The sequence below is a fragment of the Ambystoma mexicanum genome, chromosome 1p, assembly GCF_040938575.1.
Source record: "Ambystoma mexicanum isolate Mex_15411 chromosome 1p, UKY_AmexF1_1, whole genome shotgun sequence".
Classification (NCBI taxonomy): domain Eukaryota; kingdom Metazoa; phylum Chordata; class Amphibia; order Caudata; family Ambystomatidae; genus Ambystoma; species Ambystoma mexicanum.
Window position 1 is genome coordinate 1459901388 of NC_090921.1, and position 13364 is coordinate 1459914751.

At 42.8% G+C, this 13364-nt stretch overlaps 1 protein-coding gene across 3 annotated transcripts in view; it reads left to right on the top strand.

Moving 5' to 3' along the window:
• The window catches only part of LOC138455382 (polycystin-1-like protein 2), a 900768-nt gene extending 890130 nt beyond the window's left edge, over window positions 1-10638 (top strand). For all 3 annotated transcript variants that reach the window (XM_069607102.1, XM_069607103.1, XM_069607104.1), the window contains one exon: window positions 10174-10638. In XM_069607102.1, the coding sequence (XP_069463203.1) occupies window positions 10174-10350 (177 nt within the window). In that variant the 3' untranslated portion in view covers window positions 10351-10638. The remainder of the gene's footprint in view (window positions 1-10173) is intronic.
• Window positions 10639-13364: the final 2726 nt, after the last annotated feature.

A 13364-nucleotide genomic window follows, 5' to 3' on the forward strand; every position in this document is an offset into this window, starting at 1 on the left:
GCTATCCCATCCACACACAAGGACAATCCAAACAGCGGATAAAATGGCCAAATCTTGACCTGGCCCCAAGTGAAACCGTACACTCATGATACCATCGTGCCCCTTCAAGGACATCTCTCATTGATGGAACCGGGGGACTCTGATATTTTTTCTGTTTACAACAAAGTTGTTGAGACTATACAACCTTTTGTCACCAAGCCTAGCAAAAGAGTAAAAAAACATGCAATAAAATGTTATCCATGGTTTGATGAGGACTGTAGGATAGCGACATCCAACATTTTAAATAGTTTAAAAAGACGCCATGGCCCAGATAAAACCGAGTTGAGATTGTTCTGGGCATCTTATAAAACCCTGATTAAAGCCAAAAAAGAGTGCAGTGCACGGCAAGAATGGGACAAAATGCAGCAAGCTTCACAAACTGGAGATTCCTGTATGTTTTGGAGGATAGTGAGTGGGAATAAAGAAGGGCAAGATAGGGGTGTGGTGTCCAAGATAAATCCAAACACCTGGAAGAAACACTTTCAGGACCTTTATGGAAAGGAAGACCTGGTAGTTGATCAGGGAGATGCCCAACAAAACCAGGACATTGGGAATATCATTGAAGCAATCCACCTAGAGATGTGGGAGGTATGCCATGCGATATCAACCCAGAAGTGGGGGAAGGCACTGGGTCCCAACTACATGCCTATTGACCTAATTAAAGATGAACTAATGGTATGGGTGCCCACTTTATGGCTCCTTTTTAACACAAATCTTATGCAAAACATGGTCCCTCGTCCTGGAAAAGGCAACAATAATCCCGATTTACAAGAAGGGAGGGAAGGAAGACCCATTTGATTTTAGGCCTATTTCTTTATTGGATGGAGTGGGGAACGTTTTGGCAAAAGCCATAAATGTTCATGGGTATCCCATGGTAATGGGATTGATCATCTGCAAGACGGTTTTTACCAAGGGCAAGTAATTGAGATCAGGCTTGCCGCCTCCACATCATTACGCAGAAATGGGCGGCTCTGAAAAATATGAAGGTATAATCTGCCTTTGTCGACATCAGGACTGCATTTGACTGCATGTCTAGGGTGACATTGTGGGCAATATTATCAAAAAGAGGGGTCCAAGCTAGACTCCTACAAATAATAATCCAACTCTACTCAACAATACCACCTCAGTTCCCTGCGGTTTGGGGGGAACTCACAGATCTTTTCAAGTTATCTAGAGGAGAGATGGGCGTAGCCGGGCTGGTTGCTAATGGAGGTCCAACCCTGTGGCTCTGCAGCCCTGTGACGCATTAACAGCTTGTTGCAACCTTCTAAGCCACCATCGGTAGCCACAACAGATAGAATACTGTGTCGGAAGATGCTGTCCATGTGAAATTGGCCCCGCTAGACCTGAAGAACTTGCTATAACTTTGTTTTTCGTCCCGACTCGATCTGCGGCCGCGACCGTTGCGCCAAAACAAAATGACAGCTCCCATTCAGAACGGCGATGGGTACGAAGCACCATGGGTGTCTGTATAAGGAAGGTAACTGTCAGCCCATAGAGACGCCACAGTAAGGGAGCAGCGCCCGACTACTGAAGAGGTTTCAGCCCCTAAGAAAGCCCTGGAGGTGAGTTCTCAGGAGCTCATCGATAGGCCGGTGTGATATGTGGCAACAAAGCAGGCACTCTAGGTAAATTGGGCCCACAAAGCACCATGAAACAAGGCTATAATAAGACGCCTCCTTTTCCCATCCCTCTTCCTTGATGCCAGCGACGTCCAGACATCGCAATGCGAAGTCGGGTCACATCATTAGCCCGGGTGGCAGGCGGTATACAGTGCAGTAGCCTCGGATACTAGTGAAGCAGACACATCCTACAACCAGCCTTTCGTGTATGTGAGCACGACAGTTACTGAGGCTCAGTACACCAGTGGCCCGGCTGGCAGGAATGCTGACTGTGAGTATTGCGGACAGGCCTAGCATTTGTAGGGGCTTGAATGAGGCCTCTCTTGTTAATCTGAGACAATGGAAAGCAGCAACATTCTTACTGACCTATGTGTAGACTGGGGCACCTCTGACCACCCCACCCTGACCAGTGGCAGTGTTGGCCATCCATCTATCCGAATATATCCCAGGGAGCAGTGTGCCTGATGGCTCAGGTACAATGGGGAGATATGGCTAACAAAGTGAGGCTACCAAAAGAAGCTTATCCTGGTGCTTGGACCCCCTGCAGAGTTGGTTATATCACTGCCCATCTGACAAGGATAAACCTTGTTCTGTGTTGTCTAGAGGGAGCATAGAGCATGGCTTGTGCAATCCCGGAGTTACCTGGTGCGCTCCCCTCTGCAGGAGTGTTTATGGATCTGCATAACCAGTACTAAAGCGGCTGGGAAGTGCTTCCAATCAATCCCACCTAGGCAGTGCTCTCTACGTTTCCTGCTGGATGAGCTCATCTATGGGACAGGATGAAATCAGGAAAAGTTAAGGAAAAATCAGGTGCTTCTATCGGAGACATGCTCCACCATTGGAAGCCAGCATCAGATCTATCACCGGCATTAGAGGAGGAAGCCCAGCCCACCACTAAAGGTGACATCATGTGTCTATTTCAGTCCATACAAAAGGAGATAGCGACAACGGCAAAAGATTTGAAGAGCTCCTTTCAAGAACTAAACCGTACTGTACAGCAGAATGGGTCTAAACTTGATGACTTGGATGCCTTCTGTGAACAAACACACTCACATGACCAGCTCGAAACAAGAGTGGCAACACTTGAATCCTAACTGTGTATAGCTGAAGAAAAACAGGAGGATGCCGAAGATCGCTCAGGCAGAAACAATGTGCGTATCAGAGGGGTCCCAAGAGACGTTCAGGACCAAGACGTAGAGAAGTATGTCTGAACATTGTTCCAGGAGATACTCGGGGACGAGGCAGTGGATCTCACGTCGGACCGCACGCATAGGGTGTTCTCCAATTTCCAGATCAGGCAAAAGCTTCTCTGGGATGTCCTGTTGCGTGTTCATTTCTTCAAAACAAAGGACCTCATCTTCCAGAAGGCCAGAGCGATGGGGAACCTACTGTTCCAGGGGTCAATCTGCAGTTATTTCAGGATCTTTCCCAAGGCACAATCCAGTGATGCAGGCTAATGAGGCCACTGACCAACTGGCTCTCTTTGAAGGTGTTTATCCATTCCGAATCATGTTCCAGATGGACGGGACCCAGCACCAGTTTACATCTCTTTGTGCGGCAGTGTAAACCCTAAAGATTCCTGAAGCAAATATACACTTGCCAGATCAGAGTGCCTCCGAGACCTCAGCAGCCCAATGGTCTCAATCAAAGTCATTGAAGAGTAGACGTCGAGAGCGCAGGAGGCCCTCTATGGACAAAAGGGTGAGGAGCAGGGATACTGAGGCTCCTGATTGAACGGAGAGGTTGGTAAACTAAAGTCAGTTGTGGCTCTTACAGGTGAGCTTGGGTTGTTGAACGCTTTGGGGCTATGATGTTAAGTACCTGGGCATGAGTCAAATTAATCACAGAGGCTGCAGCGAGCTGTTTAATTTGCAATCATTCATACTCATAGGGGTATTAGGAGTACATGCCCTTTTTCAGGCAGATTGCTTGATGTTTACTCCATACAAGGTTATTCTGTTTTTGGTTTTCTTTTTCCTTTGTGTTGTTACGTTATACTTCCAATATTGTTATGGGAGGTGCTATACGACTGAGATCTGGAACGTTAAACAATATTCCCATGAAGGAAGAGGGTATTGGGGGAGTATAACGTTGTGTGGCTTTTTTGTCTATGGCGGAGGATCCGAAGTGGCAGGCTCAACTACCTGCTGTGCTTGGGACTTACTTGTCCCACTACTATGTCTGGTATAAAATGTGTTTCCATAAATGCCCAGGGACTAAACTCCCAGAGAAAAAGGAAAAGTGTACTCTCCAAATTAATTGACCTCAAAGCAGATATTGTCCTGCTTCAAGAGACTAATCTTTTGCAACGAGACGAGATAAGTATCAGATCACGCTGGTTCCCGCATCAATACTTTGCCTCCTCATTGAGAAAGAAAGCGGTAGTGGCTATCTTGATAGTTAAAACTCTACATTTTGAAAAAGTGAGGGTGGTAAGAGATACCCAGAGCAGATATATAGAGGTAATTTTGGGTATAGTCGGATCAGATCTCAAAGTGGTATTGGTGTATGGTCCCAATCAACATCAAGATCAGTTCTATACCCATTTGGATCCTCAAATTACTAAATTCCAACAGGGTGAGCTGGTAATGGGTGGGGATTTTAACCTAGTGCTAGATGGCAGCCTAGACAGGTCTGGTTCAGAGACTTCAACAGAGATGGCAAGATCGGTCCCACTGAAACAATAGCCAACATAAATCTGATTGATGCGTGGCGGAGCCTTCATCCCCAGCATCGGGACTATTCTCACTTCTCGCACGTACATCGTAACTTACTCCAGAATTTATTATTTTTTGGTGTCTCCTTCCGTATTAGCAGGGATCTCATCAGCCACTATAGAGGTAGCACTGGTATCAGACCACTCCCCCAGTACTTTACACTTAGATGGTTATGGTCTGGCAGGCGGAAAGTCCATGGGATGGAGTTTGAATGATTAATTATTAGCGGATCCGGGTATATGCTCTGACATTATGGAAAGGATCGCACAGTATTTTCAGTCGAATCTCATGGGGGAGGTGTCCATTTTGGGGGTATGGGAGGCTCTTAAACCCACTATAAGGGGGAGGGGGCACTGATTAGTATAGCCTCGGCCTGGAAAAAAGATTTTGTCTGCTCAGAGAGTACGAGCTGATGAAAGGGTAGCCAAATGGGAATCCCAATACAAGCGAGATGGGGCTGGGAAACCATACAGGCAGCTTCAAGCAGCCAGGACTGAGTTGAAGGCATTGTGGGCAGGTGATATCTGACATAAATTGCTTCAGACGAAGCACTTCTACTTTAGTACGTCCAATAAAGCATCTCGGATAATGGCCTATATACTCCAAGCACAGCAAAATAGTGCTGTTATATGGGCTCTACAGGATAGTGGATGGTTGTTGCATACTACTGAATTTGAGAAAACACGAATTCTATCCCTATATTATTCTGAGCTGCTTGTGGTGGACTCATATGCTGGCCCACTACAAGAGGCGTTTATCTGGGATGTCCGGTCCATCAAGTCAAAGTTGATCAGAGGCAACCTCTAGACGCACCCATAACAACAGAGGAAGTTGCACATGCTATCCATTCTCTCCCGGGCAATAAAGCACCAGGCCTGATGGCTTTATGGCCGCTTTTTATAAAAAAAAGTTCTCTGCAATTCTTTTCCCCCACATGTCAGACGTGCTTCATTATTTTGGTGAGACAGGATGGATTACACCTTTGGGGGAGTCGACCCGGACTCTGCTTCCTAAACCGGATAAAGAACATACCTTATGCTCATCTTTTCAGCCGATCGCGGTTCTTAATCACGACTTTCGAAATTAACTTGAAGCTGTTAGCCACAAGACTAGCTGTTGCTCTACCAGAGTTGGTCACAGCGGACCAAATGGGTTTTATACCAGTACGCCAGGCATATGACAATATTCGGCGTATGATTGATATTTCGTTCTGGGCGTAGAAATATAAACAAGCCATGGCTTTCCTTTCAATTGACGCCAAGAAAGCATTTGACCACATTGATTGGTCCTATTTGACTAAGGTCTTGAAAGGGTTCGGACTGGGTGCACGTTTCCTCAGGTTGTTACTAGCCAACTTCGTGTTACCATCTACGAGGATTAAAGTGAATTGGATTCTTTCTGCTCAGGTGCACCTGTACAGAGGTACCCGTCAGGGCTGTCCGCTGTCCCCATTATTATTTGCCCTGACTATGGAACGCTTGACCTGTATGGTGCGCCTATTTGGGAATATTAAGGGGCTAGATATAGCGGGTCATCAGCATAAATTAGCGGTGTACGCAGACAGCCTACACTTCTACATGCAAGATTCTAGAACTACTGTACCACATGTTGTTTCATTGTTGGAACAATTGGAACAATTCTGTGTAGTTTCGGGCTTTAAAATTAACTTAACGAAATCAACGATATTTAATATCTCAAAGCCAGCAAGAGTGGTTGAGCATTTGAAGGGAGTCTCCCCTTTTTCATGGGTGTTGCGGACCTTGAAATATCTAGGGGTGTTCTTGACAGCAAGCTATGCAGATCGTTATACAGCCAATATTATACTGCTTTTCGTTAAGGCCAAACAGGATTTAGCACGATGGGGGGAATCGGAAATCTCTTGGCTGGGGAGGATAACTGCTATTAAAATGACCCTATTGCCACGCTTACTGTTTGTGTTCCAGGCTTTACCGATTTGGGTTCCAAGAACGGCCCTCAAGGAATTGCAATAACATGTTTAAGTTTACATCAACCCGAAAGAGGCAGAGAGTAGCTAGGCATACGTTGATGGTGGCCAAAGGTGTAGGGGGTCTAGCGGTGCCAGATATTGAAAGCTATCTATATACAGCCCAACTGGTGCCGGTTCTGGAGATTTAAAAGGTGACACAGACACAGGAGACTAAATATTTGGTGAACTTCGAACAGAGCGTCTTAGGAACCCCATTACGCAGAACGTGTTGGATTTCTACGACGGTCTGTAAGGGTGGTGAGCAGGGTCTCTTAACTTCCAGAGCCACATTAGAATACAGCGACAAAGCTGTGTGCAGATATGCTGTGACTACGTTTCCCTCGCCTAAGACAGGTCTCAGGGATAATAGGGAGTTCCCGCTCGGGATGGACAGGGGTCGTTTTGTTAGTTGGAAAGAGGGGGGATTACATACCTTGGGCAAGATGTACAGGGACAATCATCTTCTCACATTTGAAGATTGAAAGCTGGCCTTTATGGTAGGGGAAAGGGATAGGTTTGAATATTTACAACTCCACCACTGGAGGACTCTACCACAAGCGGTACCCCTGGGGAAACGCAAGACTAATCTTTTTGGAGATTTGTTTATTGGCGACCCCCCTAGGGCCAAACTTGAAGCTCTCTATAAGGTGTTAAATGGATCCAGGTTTAAATCCCCACATACCTATATGCCCAGGTGGGAGGAAGATGTAGGGAGACCTATAGATGATCTCAATTTGGAGAAGAGCTACCAAGACTTCTCAAGCTGTTCACCTTAGAGAAAATAGTTTTAAACTGTTGTGCCGATGGTACCTCACCCCCAAAAGGATGCATAAAATCACCCCGACTCTCTCCCCTTGCTGCTGGAGCTGCGGCGCACCAATGGGATCCTTTTTTGATATGTGGTGGGCATGTCGTCAAGTTCAAACGTTTTGGCAGGCAGTGGTCACTCAAATTAGAGAAATATGTGGGTTTGAAATGGAAATTGACCCCTTGGTTTTACTCCTGGGAAATGAAGATACTCACGGACATTACAAGTTGAATGCCAGAAGTTCTAGACTGGTCACCTTTTTACTGGTAGCGGCACGTTTAGTAATTGCACAACACTGGAAATCACAAGGCATGCCGGGTATAAAGGAATGGTCAGCCCAAGTGTGGTATGTGGATGCTATGTCCAAAATTGATGGGGCAATGAGGGGAGAAATGTCACAATTTCTAATGGATTGGGCCCCATTGATTATGTTTGTAAGTGATTATGATAACCCCAAAATTCACCATTGGCCTCACAGGATGTCCTCATTTTCACTACTGTAATAAGCAGAATAATCTGTTTCACCTGAGTCCCGGCACGTGTTATAGACTGCAAGCCACACCTCCCTTTGTACTCATGAAAAATAACTGTGGATGTACTTTATGTATTTGCTTGTTTTAATTTCCATTGGAATTTGCTTTTAGATATGATTTGCTTAAACTGTTTGAAAACTTGATGGATATGGACTCATACTGTACCAGCGAGATGCTAGAGTCAGTCGTGATCTTACTAATAAGATAACGTTGCAGTGTTCAGACTCAGATATATAATGACTTCAAAGTTATTGTATTGGGTACATTGTTGTATATGATTCTATAAACTTTAAATGGCAAAAAAAGGTATCTAGAGGAGTGAGGCAGGGATGTATCCTGTCCCCCCTCCTCTTCCTGTTATACATTGATGAGGTGGTACAGTATCTTAGGACGAAATGGCTTGATTCCCCCAAGCTGGGACAAGAGGCTTGCCCGATACTTCACTTTGCAGACAATGCTGTCCTTTTATCAACATCTGCAAAGATCCTAATGTCCACTCTGAAGGCTTTTGCAGAGAAATGCTTGGAGCTTCAACTTGAGATCAACATGGTGAAAAGCAACACATTGGTCTTTTGCCTTAAATTTAGCAAACTCGCTAATTTCAGGCTGCCCATTAACTACTCCTCCCTCAAACAAGTGCAACAATATGACTACTTAAGGGTGAGATTCAATAATCAAGGCAATTGGCCTTCCCAGTTGGCTAAATCTAGCGGGGGGTATATTAAGATGTTGCCATAGACATGGCCAAGGCCCTATCTCACCTGCTACCAAAATGTACTCAGCTCAGGCCAAGTCAGCGGCAATGTACGGTGCTGAAATCTGGGGCCACTCGGACAGCATTAAACTGGATCCGGCAGAAAGATTTCTAGGATTGCCCAAATCATGCCCGAGTACCCCCATTTATTTTAAATTGGGTCGCATACCAATCCAGAAAGAGGTCCTATTCTTTTCTGGTTGAGTCTGTGCTCGGTGCCGGAGTTACAAATATATCGGGATGCTATTACTCATATACTGAGGCTGAGGGTGGCAGATCTTTGCCTTGGTTTCAACACGTTAATCGCCTGCTGGTGCAAATGGAACTGGGAGACCTGTGGCTGAACCCACTGGGAATCACCCATGGTCGATCTATCCAAAGCAAAAAATATCTCTCGGAGTCTGATTGACGCTGAGTTAACCAATGACTGCATGAGATTAGCATTGGGAACCACTTATTTGTCCCAGAAGGCAACCATGGGGCTCAGAAAATACCTGGACCATGTAAGGCCTCACTTGCGCAAAGCCTATTTATAAGGTTTAGATTTTCCCAACTGAACTTGGCATGTCGAACTAATAAATGGGCGCCCGATAGAAATGAGACATGTCCAGTGTGTGGATCTGCAAAGGAATCCTTGTTCCATTTCTTCTTCTTTATGAAGGCTATCGTGTAGCACAATGTACTTTTTTAAAAACTTCATGTAACACGTATGGTATACACCATATTAGTCTTATGCGCCAGCATTTTAAAAGTTGTGATTATATTAAAGTGGTTTATTGTGTAGCAATTTATCACGCCATATGTTGCTAAAATAATGTGGATTGTATCGACCATTATGATCTTAGAACATATTCAAGGTTTTAATAATGCTTTTTGGCCTACACCATTTTCCTGTATTAGTTTAAATTAACTGTTTTCCTTGATCTATTGTTATTTGTTATATTTCTTAATATGTGTATTCCTGGCAAATGACTGTATTGTCGTATAAAAGCCTATTGCATTGAATTGTAAGTATATTGGGTGAATTTAGTCTAGCATGGTCCTTGAAGACTACACTCCCAAGTCTTGGAAATAGATTTCAATAAACCAATGTGCTCTATTGTTATTGGTGAGGTGACAAGTAGGGTTTACATTAGGATAATCCAACCGGAAATCAAAATGTCATAAAAAGGCCAACATGCATATGCTGAGAGAAATTGTTGGATAGAAAAACAAACTCTTGTAAAGTCACAGTAATCTGTTGGCAGGTTCTTGTAAACAATTAGTGCTTATTGCAATTATGTTACCACATGGAGTCATGCTTCAAACCCACATCATAACAAGGAATCGGCTAGCATGGGCCTGGTAAAAGCCAGCAGATTCCATTTGAATACATTTTAAATGCTGCCTTGTCAGTCATCGTGCAAGAGAAACATGATAAACTTGTCAACTCAATGTCAGGTTTAACACATTTTTTTACAGTGCAATTCATGAACAATGGAAATTGCGTGGAGGGGATATAATTGCACTTTTGTCCAAATAGAAATATACCTTATGTGAAATGTAACGCTTTTTTGTACATTAACATAGTGACTCATACTTAGAAAGAAGAAAGAAGCATGTCACAAAGTATTTATTTGGAAATATATAAATGTGCAAAACTTATTTATTTGGAAATATATAAATGTGCAAATCTTTGTGTGAGTGTATTTCAATTTTGTTAAATATTTGTAGGCCTCCGAAGAAGAAGAAATTGTGGACCTGATGTTAATGAAAATCTGCAGTTTCTTTGGTGTCAAATATAAAAAAGAAGAGGTTCCTAAGAATGAGGCGGCACCAAAAGAAGAATGCAGCAAACGTAGTGAGCCCCAAGGGGGACATGTACAGAAAGTGACACCTACATGTACTTGAAAGATTGATGAATATCTCATACGATCACAACATAATTAATCCAATGAGTAATGTTTCTGTGTTCTCTTTTGTTAGACAAATGTCTCCTTGTTTGATTTTTTCAATCAATTGGGGTAAAAAAATGAATATTCATGTTATCAATGTTTGACGTCATAGTCGTGTCTAGATGTGACTTTAAATGTAATGTTTCATTAGAGGATACAAACAATTTAAATGTATAAGCATATACAGTGCCTCACAATCTCTGCTCTGTGTGTCATATATAATGCAATAAATGGCCTGCATTCACAATCATATAAACTCTCATGCAGTCTTGTTTTCTGCAGAAAGTAACCCTTGACCTGTAATGTTTCAAAAATGATTTGTCCATCTGTGCAAATCATTTGGGGGTGTAACTGTATTATATTCTAGTTCCATGGATCTGTCTGCCATCTGAGATTGTCCACCACTGAACATTGAGGAAGCTTATATTATAAGTTGTGCTCTTAGGAGCAGTGTTGTACATTGTGACACCTCACATGCTCACTCCGTGATCTCTTTGGATATTAAAAAGGACGCTCCATAGGCACTGCATGATTGATTATATACATGAGTAGTCTAAAAGGATACCTTCCATCAAACTCAAAAGGGGCCTGGTTTACATAATTTGAGAGGTGGCCACGCTCCTCTTGATCTGACCTTGACTTAAGTACACACATCATAATCCCCCCCCCCTTTTTCTTGAAGGAAGTCATTAAGGTCATGCCCCATCACTTTCATCAAGGTCATGCCGGCCGTCGCTCCACTCCTCATCCCAATGGCTGAGGTAGGCCGGACAAAGGTGAACGTTGCCCAGCCAATCAGCAGCCTTGATGGGAGATATGTATGGGCAAAGATGAGAAATCTGATAAGTGGGAAGCGGGGGAGGATTAACCAATCGGACCAAGCAGCATCTATGACATGCCTGGGCGTGCTCAGGAAAATAAAAGAAAAGGCATTGACCTTTTTCTGAGAGTATCAGCCATTAAACCTGATCAAATAGGTTCGAGGCGACTCAAAGGATGGCTGTTAAGAAGAAAGCTGTACATTGTAACCGTTCTTATTTACTTTGAAGAAAGAATACAAATATATAATAAAAGCAAGGCCTTTTTATGTACATGAGAGGATTCATAAGAAAAACATCGCACTATTTTAAACCATAACCAACAATCAATGTTCCCCTCACTTTATCACAAACAAATGATCACTTTTACTTGGAAATATTTTTTTCTAAAAGGTTTTATATACACACGGTACAAAATACATTCAAGGGGGGCATATTCAATGTTTTTATTTGATCAGATTCGAGTTTCAGAATGTAAGCGCGCATGGGTGTTGATTATTCTTCATTGCACATAATATATTATACTTAAAATGCGAGAGTTCACGGGTGCACCTCCAAAAAACGCAAGGGCCTCAGGATATCCTGATTAGTGTGATACCACCACAAAAGCTCTCTACATTAAAACATTCATTGAAAGGGACTGTGTACTTCTAAGACCGGAAAAATACAATGGAACCCCACTAAGCATATGCTCACTAAACTGTGCCTTAATTCTTTATAGGGAAAAAGTAACTTACAAAACACCACCATAATTACTGATCCCAAGGTTCCGTGAAAGTACCTGCATGATTTCTGCTACGACATATATACTTGCAATATCATTGACGATGACAGTGTGTGTATGTTGGAAGTATTATAAAGAGAGAGCAACAACTTTCACCAATGTTAACATATTCATTACGTTGTTCACAGCCGCATATGCACGCTTGGAAATTTATGATGTTATGAATCAACTGTAGGACCATTGTCTATATCAGGATAGAGACCTTTGTGGCCTCTGTGGGTGGCTCAATACTCTTGTCTGGAGGATGTGACCAGCAAGTGTTCTCCCAGTGAGCATATTGTTGATTTGTCCTACACCTATTGTACTTCTATGAGAGAGACTTTGTATGAAGATTAAAGGGATCAATTTAAATGTCTGTAACAGCGTTAAGGTAAACTTTGATAGTTGATAGCTTAAAAAATGGCCAGTGAATACACAGGATCAGGGGGCCCTGATTCTACACATTCTATCGTTATTGAAAACTCTAACATCATTGGAGTTAAGAAACAATGACAGAGCACAACAGAAAGATTACATAAAACACTGCATAAAGTTTTTGATAAAAGAGTATTCACACACAGCGATAAAACACTCCCTTTTGGATAGTAGCAACGTTGGTATCCGACAGATCTGCATCCTCTTAACATGGATTGTAATTTCCAGCACCTTTTCTCATGCATCCTGTGGGCCCATCTAATTGTCCTTAAAGTTGTTATAGAAAACAATTTAGAAAATGCTGTGAACACATTGTTGCACGCTCAAACCAAGGTTGTTTGGATATATACGTGTTGGCAGAAGATGTTTAGAGAATTATTGATTCAAATGTTACTGACTTTTCATGAAGACAGTCTTTTCACCCGGCCCTTCTGAATCTAGTGATAGCAGATTAATTGATTTGAGATGCCTATGATAACCCCCGAAAATTGAAAAGAGGTTCATACAATACGTTCTCCATAGAAATGTGTCCATGTTCTATGTATCACTAAACTTATTTTAAAAGGGACATTGCTCTAGATTAGATCAATGAACTTTAACACCTCATACTTTGTGTTACTTCAGCCCCCTCCCCCGCCTGATAAGTTACAGATCAGTGTGCTGTGTAGGAAGATGTACCTTTCCAAGACTAACTTCTTTTAGAAGCTTTTGAGAATGCCACTGCAATGTCATATGGCTATTTTACAGTTGATTTGAAAGCAAACTCTCTAGAGAATTATAAGCTGTGAATGTGACTTCACCTTCCCAACATTTCTGAAGTATACCTATTGAAGAAACCAGAGGTTGAGTGTAAAAACAGAAACCTCTATACATGAGTCGTCATTCATGAGTGACCCTTTCCTAACATGTCAGGGTTCTACTTAGAAACCAAAGTGTTTTACATTTCCTGGTCAA